Source organism: the organism of the source record quoted next, unplaced genomic scaffold (genome assembly GCF_019419815.1).
Source record: "Pyrus x bretschneideri cultivar Hongxiangsu unplaced genomic scaffold, Pyrus_bretschneideri_v1 Contig6, whole genome shotgun sequence".
Classification (NCBI taxonomy): Eukaryota; Viridiplantae; Streptophyta; class Magnoliopsida; order Rosales; family Rosaceae; genus Pyrus; species Pyrus x bretschneideri.
Window position 1 is genome coordinate 2,945,662 of NW_025999798.1, and position 16,170 is coordinate 2,961,831.

At 38.5% G+C, this 16,170-nt stretch overlaps 3 protein-coding genes across 5 annotated transcripts; 1 reads left to right on the forward strand and 2 right to left on the reverse strand.

Annotated features, from left to right (window-relative positions):
* Positions 1-734: 734 nt before the first annotated feature.
* On the forward strand, positions 735-2,659 carry LOC125471509. Of its 2 annotated transcripts, none has more exons than XM_048571962.1 (6): positions 735-894; positions 992-1,168; positions 1,259-1,420; positions 1,523-1,720; positions 1,805-1,902; positions 1,999-2,659. In XM_048571962.1, exons 1-6 carry the CDS (start codon positions 825-827, stop codon positions 2,521-2,523), a joined length of 1,230 nt encoding a protein of 409 aa, XP_048427919.1. In that variant the 5' UTR covers positions 735-824; the 3' UTR covers positions 2,524-2,659. The 2 variants fall into 2 exon arrangements, with proteins under 2 accessions (XP_048427919.1, XP_048427920.1); XM_048571963.1 differs by having other exon boundaries at positions 1,995-2,162.
* Positions 2,660-2,989: 330 nt separating this feature from the next.
* On the reverse strand, positions 2,990-6,491 carry LOC103953506. Its single transcript, XM_009365243.3, has 7 exons — positions 6,095-6,491; positions 5,875-5,955; positions 5,587-5,763; positions 4,934-5,104; positions 4,390-4,602; positions 4,222-4,310; positions 2,990-3,875 (listed from the first exon to the last, which is right to left on the reverse strand). Exons 1-7 carry the CDS (start codon positions 6,225-6,227, stop codon positions 3,207-3,209), a joined length of 1,533 nt encoding a protein of 510 aa, XP_009363518.2. The 5' UTR covers positions 6,228-6,491; the 3' UTR covers positions 2,990-3,206.
* Positions 6,492-9,544: 3,053 nt separating this feature from the next.
* LOC125467872 (probable alpha,alpha-trehalose-phosphate synthase [UDP-forming] 9) lies at positions 9,545-14,442 on the reverse strand. 2 transcript variants are annotated; one of them, XM_048571955.1, is made up of 5 exons: positions 14,285-14,442; positions 13,871-13,944; positions 10,683-12,755; positions 10,314-10,587; positions 9,545-10,207 (listed from the first exon to the last, which is right to left on the reverse strand). In XM_048571955.1, the coding sequence occupies exons 3-5, from the start codon at positions 12,665-12,667 to the stop codon at positions 9,884-9,886; spliced, it is 2,583 nt and encodes an 860-aa protein (XP_048427912.1). In that variant the 5' UTR covers positions 12,668-12,755; positions 13,871-13,944; positions 14,285-14,442; the 3' UTR covers positions 9,545-9,883. The 2 variants fall into 2 exon arrangements, with proteins under 2 accessions (XP_048427912.1, XP_048427911.1); XM_048571954.1 differs by having other exon boundaries at positions 14,036-14,405.
* Positions 14,443-16,170: the final 1,728 nt, after the last annotated feature.

Here is a 16,170-nt window from a genome sequence, read left to right on the forward strand (position 1 = left end):
TCTCTATAAAAAAATTAATATAAAAAATTAATATAACTTAACTGTAATCACATAAAATATGAGAAGATGAAAATGACACCTAAACACGAGCGCACTGCCTCCTACAAAATCTGCACATAAATTCTCTGTGAGTGGTGATGGAGTTACCCGCTGTTGTGAGTTGGATGGGTCCACCCTTGCCATTGGTATATTCTTTAATCCTTTATATTTTTTTGGGTAAATTTCATTACAGGTAGTTTAAAGTCTACATTAGTTTGGTTGGTTGAGCATTTTAGCAGAGCTTGTGATCACTCGTTCCTCGTTTTTCTTAGGAGGGATATTACATTCACTTTGCAATTGCATCATCACGTGAGCCTCATTGTAGTTTTTCCCAATTCCTACCTCTATTTCGAACTTGAATTATCACGTAATTATTTCAACAAGTTAAATTTCACACGACCCTAATAAAGCCAAAAGATCCTCCCCTCACGATGGAAAGGCTCCTCAACATGATAGAGAGTAATTCATGTAGCATTAAATAATTTGAACATCTCAACAAATTAACAACTTTGCAAATTTAGAAAGGTGGTTTTCGCTAAGTTTTGAAAAACATGGATCAAATTGTTACTAGATTCAAAACCAAGGGGGCGCAAAGTATAATTATCCCTTTTCTCAGTGGATTCGATTGGCGCGAATTAACTGTGGAACCCGTGGTGACGTGGCGCGAATCCGTGCCTAATCATCCGACGGTCCAGATGAGAAGTTGCCCTCTATTCACCTGCCTGGTTCAGTAAAGTTTCTCAATAGAAAGTTTCTGCTTCCACTGCCGTCGCTGTCACGATTCAATGGCGTTGCGCTTCCAGTCCTCCGCCGTTGCTATCTTCGTCTTCCTCCTCAGCGTCGCCCCACCTCGAGGTAAAACCGTAATTTTCTCAAATAAAACGCCCTGAAATGACATGGACATATTTATATTTGCGTTTCACTCCCTCGGTTTCCTTTTATTTCCGTTCAGTCTCCGCCGACGTGGTGCTGGAAGACGGGTACACATTCACGACGGTGATCGCCGGCCACAAACTCGGCGTGAACCCCTACGCGGTGCTCGCTCCCCCTGGATCGTCCGATCTGCTCGTCCTCGACTCTTCCGGTAGCGCCTTCTACGCCGTACCATTTCCCACGCCCGGATCCCAAGGTAAATTCCAAAACAGTAAAACTATCTTACTTCTGAGTTGCGAAGTCCGAACCGTACTTTTACGCTTAGCTACGAGTCGTAACGTTTCAGAGAGTGTGATTAAACGGTTATCCGGCAACGGCGACGGATATTCGGATGGGGAGTCGGGTTCGGCCCGGTTCAAGAAGCCCCGGAGCTTCGCCGTGAGTCCGAAAGGAAACGTCTTCGTAGCCGATAAGGGCAATAACGTCATTCGGAAGATAAGCGCTTCAGGTGACCTGAGAGACTCTCTTTCTTCTAGGGTTTTAGCTAGCGTGGCATAATCGTAAATAGTCACTCACTCATCTCTGTGTTTTTGCTGCATTGGATGGATAGGTGTGAGCACGATTGCCGGAGGGTACTCGGTGAAGCCTGGGCGCGAGGACGGCCCTGCTCAAAACGCAACGTTTTCACCGGACATTGAGCTTGCTTTTGCTGCCGATCAGTGCGCGCTGCTTGTCTCCGATCGCGGGAATCAGTTGGTCCGGTTGATTAATCTCAAGCCGGAGGACTGCGCCAGGAGTTATCCGTCCAGTGAGTTTTTCCTGCAAATGCAATAGTTTCGTGCAATTTAGTTGTGAAATTCAATTTTTGCATCATGCAATATGCAATTTGCAGAATTTGGAGCAGCTTCGATTTGGATTTTGGGTCTCGGCTTGTCGTGTGTTTTCGGATTTGTTGTTGGATTTGTGATGCGGCCTTACATATTCCCCAATGTAAGTGTTTGATTGATGTTTGTGATGCTTTTGAGTGCCAAGATCACAACTTTAACGCAATGTGTCTAATGTTGTTAACTGGGATTTGTTAGACAGGAGGGCTGCAAGCGGCTCGTCTCCCGCGCGACATGGAAGCGCTGCCGAATCATTCTGGGGAAGCAAGTAGTACAGACACTTTGCTTCGCCGTCAGAGGCTCAACTGCTAGCTATGGCCCTGTTTTGTCGTTGTTGAGGCAGCTGTATCTGTTGGGCATCTCTCATATTTCTCTTATGTTTAGGATTAACTACGTAGAGGATTCCCAGATTCCGCCCAAGGAGTGTGTGTCTTTGCTTGATTCCGATGTTGATAACAGGAGTAGTAGTTGTTTTGAGATAACAGAGTCGTCGTCCAAGTATGTGGATCAGCTTAAGGATTTGGCGGGTTTCGATGGAAGCCTGGAACTGTGCAGCATGAAGGAAGGAGACGGTAGTGATGGGACGAGCGATGTGTTATCTAGCTCCCATGGAAGAATAGAGGGTCTGATAGACAGTAATATTATGGGATTTGTGGAGGGAGCTATAGAAACGAGTCTGGTGGATGGGGTTTTGGGCGGTAATTCGGGTTTAGTTAAAAGGAGATGAAGTGAAAGAACAAGAAGACGTCTGTTGTATATATAGTTTATTTCCAGTTGTGAGGATTGTGAACTTTTTGAATATGTTTTGTCAGTTATAAATATGTTGATACCACGCTCAGGTGAATGGTATCTGTCATCTTGAATTCAATTTTTATAACACCACTAGTGTGAGTTCAATATATTGATACCACACTAATAAGTTTGATATATCGAACTCATGAACTCGTGAGTTCAATAAATTGGCATCACACTCAAATGTTCCAACCCACTATAAAGTACGATTTCTATATGAGTTCAGTTTATTTGTATCATACTTTTTTCGACGTACTGTGGAAGGCCTTAGTAAAGCATCAAAGAGTATCACTTTTAAAAGTGCAGCCAAGTTTATTAGAGCAGTGTCTTGCTCTTCTGCACCTAAGTTTAAATCTTCCTCCCACTCAAAATAAATAAATAAAAAAAGAACACCACATTCCTTGAACAAAGAAAGAAATCATATTAGGGGACCAATATTACTGAACAAAAACCTTGTATATTTTGACCAGAGTGAGATACCTCACATTGCAAAAGGGCTGAAAACCTTCCACATACAACTTACCAGGAATGGTTGCTACTGCCTATAACCTAAAATTTGAAGGATTTATATGAAGGATATAATAAGGTCAAAACTATGCATCTTTATTACGTGTATGATCAATAATATCCATGGGTATAACTATAGCCGTTCGGATTGATTCGGGACCTGAAACTGTGGTGATTGAACAATGGAGCTCCATAATCAATAGGCTTAATGACCACAGCTTCACCCTTCCCATCCTGCTCCTGAACTGCACCAAACACAACCTCAGTGGTATTTTCGCTACTCTGCTGATAGATAGTATTTGGGGTTGATGATTGGTACCGATGATAATGCTGCTGCGGTTGTTTTTGCTGCTGCTGCTGAAGATTATCCCACCCATTAGAGAAAACTCGACTTTGCCGCAACTGATGGATTGTTTCAGCATCCTTGGCCATGAATGGGTAGGTTTTGCGAGGGGTGGGAGTTCGGGTTTCAATGGAAGGTGGCTCATCTTCATCTGGTATCACATAGCTATCTTGCACAGGCCAGGAATTTGAGTACTTCTGTTGCTGCTGACTTTGGTATTGATAGTTCAGATGCTTTTTCCTGAAACCGGGAAATATTGCCCCAAGAATTTCCATACCAGATGCCCCGGCATTGACCAAAAGCTTCCCGAGGGATCCAAAGAAGCCTTCTTCATGCTTCTCCTGCTCATCTTCAGTTGGAATCAAAGGTGGCCTGAGTGGTTTCAGAGGCTTCTGGTATGAACTTGGAGGAATGCTCGTCTTCATTGGCTCTTGATCCTTCAAAAATGCAATATAAAAGGCATAAGAATGCTTCATGCTATCATATAAGATACTACAAATCTTGATTTATGATTTGAGGTTGCAATGTCAGAAAGGTAGTGCATAATATTTAATCAAGGTACTTTTTCATAAAGAGTTTTCTCTCGGGTATCAATACTACACAATTACAAAATCTGAAGTCAGCGTACATTTACGGGATCCACTCGTCCTATTCACAAACCAAAGGCAAAAGCAACTTCAAATAGTTCCTGCGAGAACAACGGGCGCAAACCTCACAGAAGCCAACATCTACCCCACAAACAGATGTCGATAAAGTAGGCAGAAGAAAAAACTGAGTACTCACATTTTGTGAAGAGACAATTGTACCAACTCTACATTGTAGCAATGCTAACATATAACCAAAGAAGCCAGCCCCAACAAGCATTGCAATTCCTGCAATGATGAAAATCAGTATCTATGTATTTCTAAATATTTACACCATTCAAAAGAAAACAGGGGTAAAATAAGTTACCAAGAGGGAAACCACTTCTATATTGATAAGCACAGTCATCGAAATGTAGTTGGATCTCCCTGATTGCTTGATTTCCTCTGTCTATAACAAGTAAAGAGCAGCTGCTTCCAATGTAAACCACATCAAAATCGTCCGAAAACTTTGCATCTTCACTTGGTCCATCCACATGGCTTCCCCCACGGCCCAATTTCCCTCCTGCTATTGTTGTAACCCCTAACAGTACAAATTTCAATGACATCAAAATTAAACGCCTTCCTACCAACTTAATTGGAAAAAATCTTATAATGTTGGTGGTGGCAGGTACTAAATAACAAACTATTGTAATGATTCTTGACAGAACAAGCGTAAATGTGTATATTCATATATACACACATACAAATATACAGTGGGATATGCTACACATACAAATATATAGTGGGATATGCTACATACTAGTACGTGTCAAAGTGAAACAATGAAGAAAGAAGAAGCAAATTTGCTTCATTGATATGCTGAACATCAATAAATAAACCAATTCTTCAAAGAAATCTAATAAAGCAATTACCAGCATCGCTTATCTTCCTGATTGCCATATTCATTGTGTCTGCAACATAAATATTTCCACTGTCATCAACTGTAAGCCCCTTTGGGTGGTTCATTCTTGCCTCTCTGGTCCTCCCATCTACATGTCCCGGGTATCCATCAGAAGATCCTGCAACCAGCTTTGGTCTGCTGTCTGCAGTGTTCCAATAAAATTAGATTAAAAATATTGGAGATATGCAAGCTCTAAGAAGTTCAATGTATCCAAAACAAGAATACAAGAGTCAATTTTCTAGTAGTGTTTGTATCACGCAGTAGACTGAAGACATCAACACAATATAGCATGCTTCTAATGAAGATAAAGGCAATTTCCAGTTTAGGGAATACGAGATTCATTGCACAAATAGTATTGCACATGGAAGCACAACCAGGAATTTTGAAGAAAAATCCAAACATAACAAAGAAAAACCGCATTCGAACTACAAGCAAAAACTTGCTAATCAAGACATCTGGCTCGAAAGATCGACTAAATTATATATACAAAACTCAAGAAAACGTGAGTCCCTCAGTAACTTGGCCAAGCAGCACATTGCGAAAATCATACTTCATAGATTGCAAGTTCAATTAAAACCAAAAAACCAACTTACCAAGGCATTGCACAAAACAAAAGCAACTTACAGAGAGATAGAGAGGAAGAGATCCTATAGAGGTTGCTATTAGCAGAATCCAAAATCAGAAGCTCCCCACTTGGCAAAACCTCCACAGAGTAAGGCTCAACACCAAGCTTGCTTCCATCAAACACCGTCTCCACATTGAACCCACTCTCAAACTTCATCACCGGACGGCCCGAAACCGCTGCACACAGAAATTTCATAAATCCCCAACATTCCAGATTACAACACAACAAACCCTCAAAAATTCAGAAGAAAATAACAATAAAATGTGGGTGGCTTCAGAGATCTAGACCTGTTTTGGTAGTTGCTTTGAGCGACCACAGCCATTTCATGAATGCAGACGCAGCATTTGAGAAAAACCCACCAACAATCTCTGAAAAAAAAAAAAAGCTATTTTTTAATAATAAAAAAAACCAAAATTCCACAACCAAAAGCAGATCATGCAGAAGCTGAGCTCAGTCACATATATACATATATATAAACAACTATACATAAATTCAAGAGTCACTCACTTGCTGGGGCAGTAGGGGCAGCTGACGAGACGCCGCCAAACATAACCAAAACGATGAGAGCCGCCGCCCAGAAACTCCGACCCATTACTCCTTTTCTTCCAATGGAGGCCACAACACCAAAAAGCTGAAACATTCAAGCTGCCAGCATTGAGAGAACCCCTAAATCCTATATGGGTTTTTGCAAAATGTGGGTGGTAAGAAGCGAGAGATGCTTTTTTCCTCAAATAATTTCTGGGTTTGGAAAAAAACACAGTGTGCTCCTCCCGAGTGCAAAAGCCACTCTGTGTGAAAAGATGAAAGAGACAAAGGATGAAAAAGGAGAGAGGAAAAAGGCAAAGAGGGAAGAAGAGATGAAAAAGCAGAGAGCTCAAATGCCTCGGTGGGGACTCGAGAGTGAATGGCGAGTGTGTGAAAGAATCATATTCTCTGTAAGAGTGATTGTGTCATGAAATTTTATTTACTAGATTATTTTTTCATAATATATTTTAAATTACTTTAATTTATATGACAGTAGGAGAGATATTATCGTAAAAACTCAAATGAAACGAAAGTGTCGAGAGGTGTCCTCAACATATTACGCATATTTTCTATTAAAAAAAACATATTACGTATAATTTTCTTATATACTAACGTTTGATTATTTTAAAATACCGTTATTTTAACATCCATAATTCACGTGTAAGTAATTTTTTTTCTTTGTATGAATCCAACCTAGCATGCAACAGTTATTCTCCACCCAAATTCTCAGCACGTTCCCTTTTTGGAATAAATTTTTTATTAATCCGATCCAACTTTCAACATGCTGTTGTCGTTGTTTGTTTTTTACTTGTTATTATTAATGTTTGTTTATGGTTGTAATTATAGATAAAATTATTTCAATGATCCTTCAATTTTAACTCAATTAAAGTAATGGTCTCTCAACTTTAACTTAATTGGAATAATAATCTCTTACTTTAAATTCTATGACTAGTGGTCCTTTTAATTCATCAAAACATGCAACTATGATCCTTTTCGTTAATTCCGTTAAAATTTTCGACAAAATAAGTCACATGTCACGTACATGAGACTGAATCAAGAGACAAATATGGAAAACCAAATGAAAAAAATTGTAGCAACAGTCCCTCAAAATTTAACCCAATTGGAGCAATTGTTCTTTAACTTTAACCTATTTGTAGCAATAGTCATTCTAACATGAGTCTTTTTTATGGAATTCTGACGGAATTAACAAAAAGAACAATAGCTACACATTTTGATGATTTAAGAGAATAATAGTCATGGAGTTTTAGTTGATGAGTTAGTACTCCAATTGAATTAAAGCTTAAGAACAATTTTTTCTCACTTAAAATAGATGTGTAACTAGTATTATTGGGATTTGGGTCCGATTATTGGGATTCGAATTTCATTCTGATCCAAATTATGAGAATCCTCACATCCTAACTATTTATCGTACATCGTAAGGTTAAAAATCATTTTGAATTTTTTATTTAAAATTAAATATAAATAATATCTAACGAAAACTGAACATACAATATACGATAAATTGTTAGAATATAAGGATCTCTAAAATCTCTAAGAATCCGAAGATAATCCTCATCTGTATTATTGTCCCAGTCGATCAGCTGCCCTCTTGTCCAATACAACGGTATTTTATTGTAGAATCCAGCTCATTTTTGTCAACTTTGTTTCAACAGTTTGACCGTACTAGAGCTACCATTTTGACGGGTTGCAATTCCGATGCAAATTGCAACCTATTAAAGTGAAAGAGACAATTTGAGGATGAAGCTGTTACCCATAACGTAAAAGTGTCATATCTAACACGAAGGTATACAATTGACAACTTAATTCAATATCAAATTCGTTATTTACGGAATTCAAAATTAAGATCTCTCACTTTTAAGTAAAGAGGAATATCATCAGACCGTATAACTGAGTGACTTTAGTTCTTGAGATTTAAAATTGATAAAATAGTCATTGAGTTTGTCTACTAGCAATTATTTTAGTTATTTCATAAAAAATCTTTGTTAAATAAGAATCAAAATAACAAAAATACCTCAAATTGACAAACAATGGACAAAAATGATTTGACAAAATTTAAGAATATTCTAATTATTTTGGTCTTATTTAACGGAGATTGTTCATAAAGTGACAAAAATGATTGACGGTAGATAAACTCATAAAGCATTTCTATCGATTTTAAATCCTAAGAACCAAAATAAAAAGTTATACCAATATCATAAATTATTTTGGCTGAAAACACCTAACATGAATCACTAACTTTATTTTAGAGCAGTGAAATTATCGTGGTACAAATTCACAAGCGTCCAACTTTAAGATAATAAAATAAAACATATCAAACTCAAATGCACTAAATAATAGAATATTTCCTCTGACGAACTTGTAAGGAGCTGTTAATTTCTCTTATGAACTTCTATTTTAGCCAATTTCTCCCATGAGCTTTACTTTTAGTCGGTTGCCACCTAAACTTTTATAATTGGACAGTTTATGATAATGAATTTATTGAGAAGAGTAATTACTTTTCTAATTTAAATTTGCGTCTTGATTTGAAATAGGTGAATCGAGACGGTCATTTAAATGAAGTCACAAGAAAGACTAATGAAATAGCATCACAACCCAACTTGTTGCTTAAAAGCAAGCCCATGGAAAACATTTATAGTTGTTGACATTAGAGACAAAATTTAAACAAAAAGTGTAGGAAATGATAAGTGAGTTATGGCCTTGGCCCAGTCAAGAAACATGAGGCCCATTTCCAGGCCCAACGATGTTAGATTGGCAAATGTCAATCTTCACCTACCCAGGCTAGTGCTTGCATCCTACAGTCCCACTACCATTGGGAGGTCCAGGACTAGGCAGCCCACCAAACGTAGGGTTAAAAATTTAAAGATTTATAGTTTAAATATTTAGTAACATTGATCTTAGTATTTGAATTTGAAGTTCGATGTGTCTTTGAGAAAACAAAAGACTGTGATAGACTGTTAAGGAGGTCTTGTGTTCGACTCTTAAAAAATGAAGGTTGGGTTGGATCGTCAGAGACATCTCCAGCCATTCTAGTCTCTCAAGGTTGGGTGTTCGAATCTTAAATAATGTCTCACGTGATCTTACTAATTCCAGTCGATCTAGAAAGTTCCGAACCCTAAGCTTCTCTTAAAGTCACCGTGGACCACCTAACTTTTCCACCATTGACTTTGAATATTGGCAGATACCTTCATGACGGATACAGGCTGGATTGTCCTCTTCCTCTCTTTAGAGTTTGTCACTGTTTGAGAACCTAACTACGTCCAACGCGTGTTCCATTTTATATACAAATTGCACTTAGGTGGCTCCGATTGACCTTTAAATCTCTCTAAATTCTTGAACGTACACTTTACCGAGTCAACAAATTCATAAATTCTTGAGCGTATATTCAACCGGTTCACCAATATACACACACCATACAAAAACGTTGACATTTTGACATACCTGAAACTGAAGTTAACAATTAGGATGGATCGAACCAGACATAACCTATTGCGACAAAGAGCATTGTATTTATGCAAGTTAAATGGTGCCCGCGAACGATAAAAAAAAACAGTAAACATCTGGTTACTCTTTTTTACCTGGGCACCGATAAATACCATATTGATGTCCCCATGTACAAAACAAGAATGGTAAGTCCGCGGTCCCGACACGTACTGAAAAGTTACCTTCTTCACGTTCGCATCGAACCACTTCTGAGGTTAAAGAGAATCCCAAACTTCCTCCTGGACTTCAAGTATACAGTGACTGTTCAAATCAATAGACGCTTTCGAAAGAAACCTGGACATGGGGGAGATGCCTTGGCTTTGGACTCGAAGCAGTAGCAAGGCCTTGAAGTAGTTTCACCACGTCACTGGCATCATCGAGATAGTACTTGGCCTTGCTTGGCTTTCTTCCGACTGTGCAGGCAAATATCTCGGGAGGAGAAGGCAAAGATGGACAAGAAACTGTTCTTAATATGCTCTCAAACATGTCCTCATCAGATCTGTCATCCCCAATGCACATCACAAAATCGGGTGCCTTTCCATCGTTGACCATTCTCGAAAGAATTTTTTCAGTAACCAATCCTTTGCTTACTCCCTGCATGTATCAGAGGCATTAGTGAAACAAATTACACAACTGAGATTGTGTTTGTGTAAGTGTACATGCACATGCGAGGAGAGGGACTGTGTGAAAGCAGTTTTACCTGTGGCTTAACTTCAACAATATGCTGGCCCCTCTTAACAACTGCTGGTTCGTTCGAAAGAACATTTTCCAGATGATCCAACAATTCCTTGGCTTGACAGGATCCAAAGTCGGGGTCTGCATCTTGGTGATGCCATACCAAAGCGCTCTCTTTACTTTCTATGTTGGAGCCATCCGTTGCCTCTGTATACAATCTCATCACAGGCTCCACAATTTCTTTCCAATCCAGATCGGCACCAACAGGACTGGTTTCCCACTCGGAACTTCTATTCCACCTACACCAAAGAACAGAACAAGATACCTTAGTTCAGTTTTAAAAAATACATCAAAAGGGCTAACTGAACATTCAAAACATATATTACAAACATACCTTAAGAAGTACCCATGTTCAGCAGCAATTCCAAGCGTCTCACATGAGGCAAACCAATCGCTCAAAGAAGTCCGTCCCCTCCCACTAACAATGAAAACAGTGTTCTTCGGATCCTTACACAGGGAATTCATAAGAGCAAGGACTTCTGGGCTAGGGGCCTTAATAATGGAAGCTTCAGGAATAACAGTCCCATCATAGTCCAGAAATATGGCCCTTCTGCTTGTTCTTTTGTATGCTGAAACAATATGATCTATAGACAACTTTCTAAAGTTTGGCGAAAGGGAAACCACTCTAAACCTCAAGCCCAATCCAATGCCCCAGCATCGTTTACTATAATGATCTTGGCATGCTCTATCCAAATCCTGTGCAAAGCTTCGCGCCCAATAAGCCACATCATGAGAACTAACATAACGATAGTGTTTCTCATGACGTAACTCTTTCTCTGATTTAGACATGGTGATTGCCGAGTTCAAGGCATCAGCCACAGCATCAATGTCCCAAGGGTTAACCCTGATTGCTCCACTTAAAGAAGGTGAGCAACCAATAAATTCAGACACGACAAGCATGCTTGTCTGAGGAGAATCTGCTGTCACGCCTAAAGCTTCATTCATGGGCGGTGTTCCCTGCCTGCAAACAATATACTTGTAAGGAACTAAGTTCATTCCATCCCTCACAGCATTCACTATACAACATTCTGCTACAGCATAATACGCTGTCTTCTCGTACTGAGGAACATGACGATCAATCAGAACCACTGGCTCATAATTAGGTGAACCATAAGCCTCATTTATCCTTCTGGCAGTCAAGTATGTCTCACTCTTTGCTTCCTGTACATCTTTCCCTGATCCCCTTGCGGGATTTATAATTTGAACAAGTACTATGTTGCCCTGCAACTCCCGATTCTGCTGTAAGAGTTGTTCCAAAGCTAGAAACTTTAAGCTGATTCCTTTAAATATATCCATGTCATCAATGCCAAGAATCAGTTTTTTCCCCTTATACTGCTCTTGAATCTCTTTAATTTTGGCAGTTGTATCAGGAAGATTCAACACAAATTCAAGCCGACCCATATGAACACCTACAGGCAGAATTTTAATGTACACTGTGCGGCCAAAATAATCAAGCCCAATATGCCCTCGCTTTGATTCATAGTCCAGCCCCAGCATTCTACTGCAGCATGAGAGGAAGTGACGCGCATAATCAAATGTATGAAACCCAATTAGATCACAATTTAGCAAACCCCTCAAAATTTCATCTCGGACAGGCAAAGTTCGATAAATTTCTGAAGATGGAAACGGGCTGTGAAGGAAGAACCCAAGCTTTACTCGGTAGTACCGCTTCCTCAAAAATGTTGGGAGAACCATTAAGTGATAATCATGAACCCAGACACAATCGTCCTCAGGATTAATAACTTCCATCACCTTGTCCGCAAATATTTTGTTGGCAGATACATAGGCCTGCCACAGTGAGCGGTCAAAGCGATCTCCGTGGTCTGGACACATGGGCAGCATGTAATGAAAAAGGGGCCACAATTGCTGCTTACAGAACCCCAAATAAAACTTCTTCTGGAGATCACTAGGCAGAAAAGTTGGCACGCAATTGAATTCCTCCAGCAGTTTCTGCGCAACTTCTTCTTGTTCGCTGGCATCTATTTCAGCCTTGAGAGACCCCACATAAACAACCTCACTTTCAGATGAAAACCCATCCTTTAACTGTAACAAAATTGAATCCTCATCCAAACTGAAACACCATTTCTTTGTTTCTGGATCCCTTTTAGCATGTAATGGTAACATATTTGCCACAACAATTTTCCTCTCACGACATGCGGATGAATTAGAATCCGAATCATCATCATTGCTATAACTATCCACATCTGATATAATACCAGGAACAGTCATAACCCTTGGAAGAGCCCTTGGAGTACAAGGAATATCCAAAAGGCCTCCAGATGCCCAATCAAAAAGGTTTTTGCAAGATCTTGACGCCATGACTGCTAGAATTTCTTTTTACTTGAATCATACAGAACAACACAGTACAGGAAAAGATTTTGGACTACGGTCAGAGAAGTCTACAAACCTACGCAAAACAAAAATGAAAGAGTGATCATATCAGTAAATAGCTGCCACTGAACAAATCCATTTTCACGCTTATAACAGTTAAAAGCATTAAAACTAGTCATACTCCAGTTTTATTGCTGGTTAACAGAATCAAAATAATGATGATCCATAAAGCATGCTTAGGCTCACTAATTCTCACATTTTATGTTGCGACATAAGAAATACAGAAATTTTATTCACTAGAAAACATACTAAAAATGGAAGTCAACTAACAAGCATGGTCAATTTACTTCCATGTTCGAATATCTATCTCATGCTATGAAAATTGAAACCCATGTTTGTATACACCAGTTTCGATTCTTTCTTTATCTTAAAATAAAAAGTACCGACGCAAACAGGTAGAACATAACTATGTAACCAAGCATCCAATGCACAAATGCCTTTTCGGCATAAATAAGGCGAGAGGAAGTTGCAACAGCTGGCACATTAGCATCCCGATATAGCAAAAAAGAAATTTACACCGCAAAGATTTTTTTTTCTAATAAAGCAAAGAGAGTTATACAGACATACAAAAAGTATAATTATAGGCCTATACAATGCCCCTTGTACCATCAGACACTGTCCATTGTCCTACCCTGAATTCTTTCTCCACGTATTACTTGAATCTGATGCCGAAAATTGACCAACGATAAACAAAACACACGAGTATACAAGAAGAAATTTCTTTCTTCGTTCCTTTTCGGAGTGGCAGCAACATCCAACCAAGTCAATTTATTCCATATTACAAAAGTAAACAATACGCATCCAAAATTTTATCACTATTATCAACTTTGGCGACCGAAAAGAAGATCAATGATCAATCATAGTTCACAAATCTAACAGATAAAACCCCGGCCTTCGAATTCAGCAACGCCAGTAACCTACCTATATTCTAAATCCCTAAAATGAGCTTTTCTACCAAAATAAACACCAATGCTTCAAATTCTAATCTTTCTTGTTTTCGAAGCCAGAAAATGCTAATTTATTAACCAAAAATAACACATACAGTACGCTGTGAAAGCTATATGCTACAGTAACAAGTAAACGAAGATGGCAGTGAAAAAAAAAATATAAAAAAAAAAAGGTGAGCATTACCCGAATCCAATGAAATTTACACGTGAAATTAAGAGTCCCGTAAGAAGCTTCAATCAACAACTTCCTCCCGAAATCTGTAAAAATCACACAGAAAAATGCAAAATTTCAATAAACCAAACGGCCGGAAGAAAAAAAAAAAAACGTTTCGGATTAAAGCCTTTATACCGTCTGTTTGGTTCCCGAGAAAATAAAACTGTTAGAGAAAATAAAAAGCTCGTGCGTAACGGGAAACGGCCGCTAGTAGTGGTGTGAAGACGAGTGAAGAGCGAGAATTCAGGAAACTGAGATCAAGACTCGTACTTGTCATGGTTTTCTCACACAAATTCTCGGGAACCGAACAGACCGCAAGGAAAATTCAAGACGCCGACTCGTAATGAGAGAGCGGGAGATCAGAGAGGGAAGGCGAGAGCTCACCTTTCCGGTGAGAGTCCGGCGACGGGGGTCCGTTGGATATCGGAGAACGGCGAAATGGTTTTAAACGTTGGGAGGAGAGAGAGGCTGCGCTGGGTGTTACAAACTTGCAATAAAGAATGAGATAAAGATCGGAATGTTATATAAACAAGGTAAGAAAGTTTTTAGAGAGAGAAAGAGAGAGATGATGGAGAGGAGAGGGAGAGAGGGAGAGTGGGGATTGGGGTCCATGTGAGTTTTTTTATTTTTTTATTTATTTATTTTTACCGCGGTTAGATTATTTTAACTATTGGGTTGGGTTGGATTTTTAATTTGGATAGCGTTGAGAATTAAAACTCTTAAATGACCATAATGCCCCTGGATACTGGTTACTACTGTTTCAGATTGTGTTGGTTTTGGTTTTCTTCTTCTGATTGCGGGAAGGTATTCGGTAGGACTTCCTGCGAATAAAGCATTTCTTAAATTTGAATAAAAACTGAAAAAGTTCGTGAGGAGTGCGTTACGAATGATATACTAGTTTTTACAAAAGTTTTATGCTAGTAAGAAGAAGCTAATTGGCGTTTTTCTTTTTTGAAAAAAAAAGGACAAAATTGTGGCTTGACCATGACGGTCCATTCTTAGTAGGATAGGAAGATTTATAGAAGTATTTTAGCTTCCTTTAACTCTCATTTTGTGGTTTATCAACACCCAAAGTCAAAGTTTAAGATGTATCATGCTGAATACGAGACTTATTTATCGCAATTATTAGACATTTCTTGTATTTTATTGAGACGTTTCATTTTGTACAGGAAAGGTCACATGTTTTAATGTTGTGGATAAGGATATATACACTTTTCAATCTACAATTTATTATGAACAGAATAAATCACACAACATTTAAAGCACAAAAATCCTCCATATCTTATCTTCATTTTATTTTCGTTATGGGATTTGTACCTTGTTGAAAATGAGAGTGGAGCCACACGACTCCACCCATTATACAATCGAGCTAAATAAGGAAAAATATAGAATTGGAACATAATTTTAATTAGCATTCGTAATAATTAATTTATCTACTTATTATTTTCAAACCTTTTTCGCACATTTTTTTGTATGTTCATAAATGACTTGTAAGTTTAAAAACATTGCCTCTTCCCCTTAGATCTTATGATCGATTCTCTCCTCATTAATTTTACTTGTATATATAAGAAATTTGTCACATTTGTCTGACTCATTATGTAACTATGACAACTACCAGGCTACGTGTGACATCTCACATCATCCAGGGGAGTGATCCTTATATGTATATTCTCATCCCTACCTAGCACGAGGCATTTTGGGAGCTCACTGGCTTCGGGTTCCATGGGAACTCCGAAGTTAAGCGAGTAGCGCGCAAGAGCACTCCCATGATGGGTGACCCCACTGGGAAGTTGCTTGTGAGTTCCCAAAAACAAAACCATGAGGGAACGATAAGCCCAAAGCGGACAATATCGTGCTACGGTGGTGGAGCGGGCTCGGGAAGTGATCCGTCCCGGGTAGGGATGTGACACTACGACTTTAGTAAAGACAAAATAAAATTTGAAAAATAAAATGTGGAACAAATAAAATGAATGAATTGATCAAAAGTTTTTATTTTATCCAAAATAGTAAACAGAGAACTATATTTTAATTCTTAAATAAAATGAAGTTTAGAAAAATATATATCTTAGACAAGATTAAAAATTGATTTTAGTCCCAAAACTCTATTTAATGCCAGCATCTATATTCAATTTCTCTCCTTTTTATTTATAATTTTATGGTGTTCATAAATTAAATTTTATGAAGATATTGTAAATTTTAATTCTCATCATGGTAAGTATCTTATATAAGAAAATATTTTCATAGAGGTTTTTTGGTACATTTATATTTTT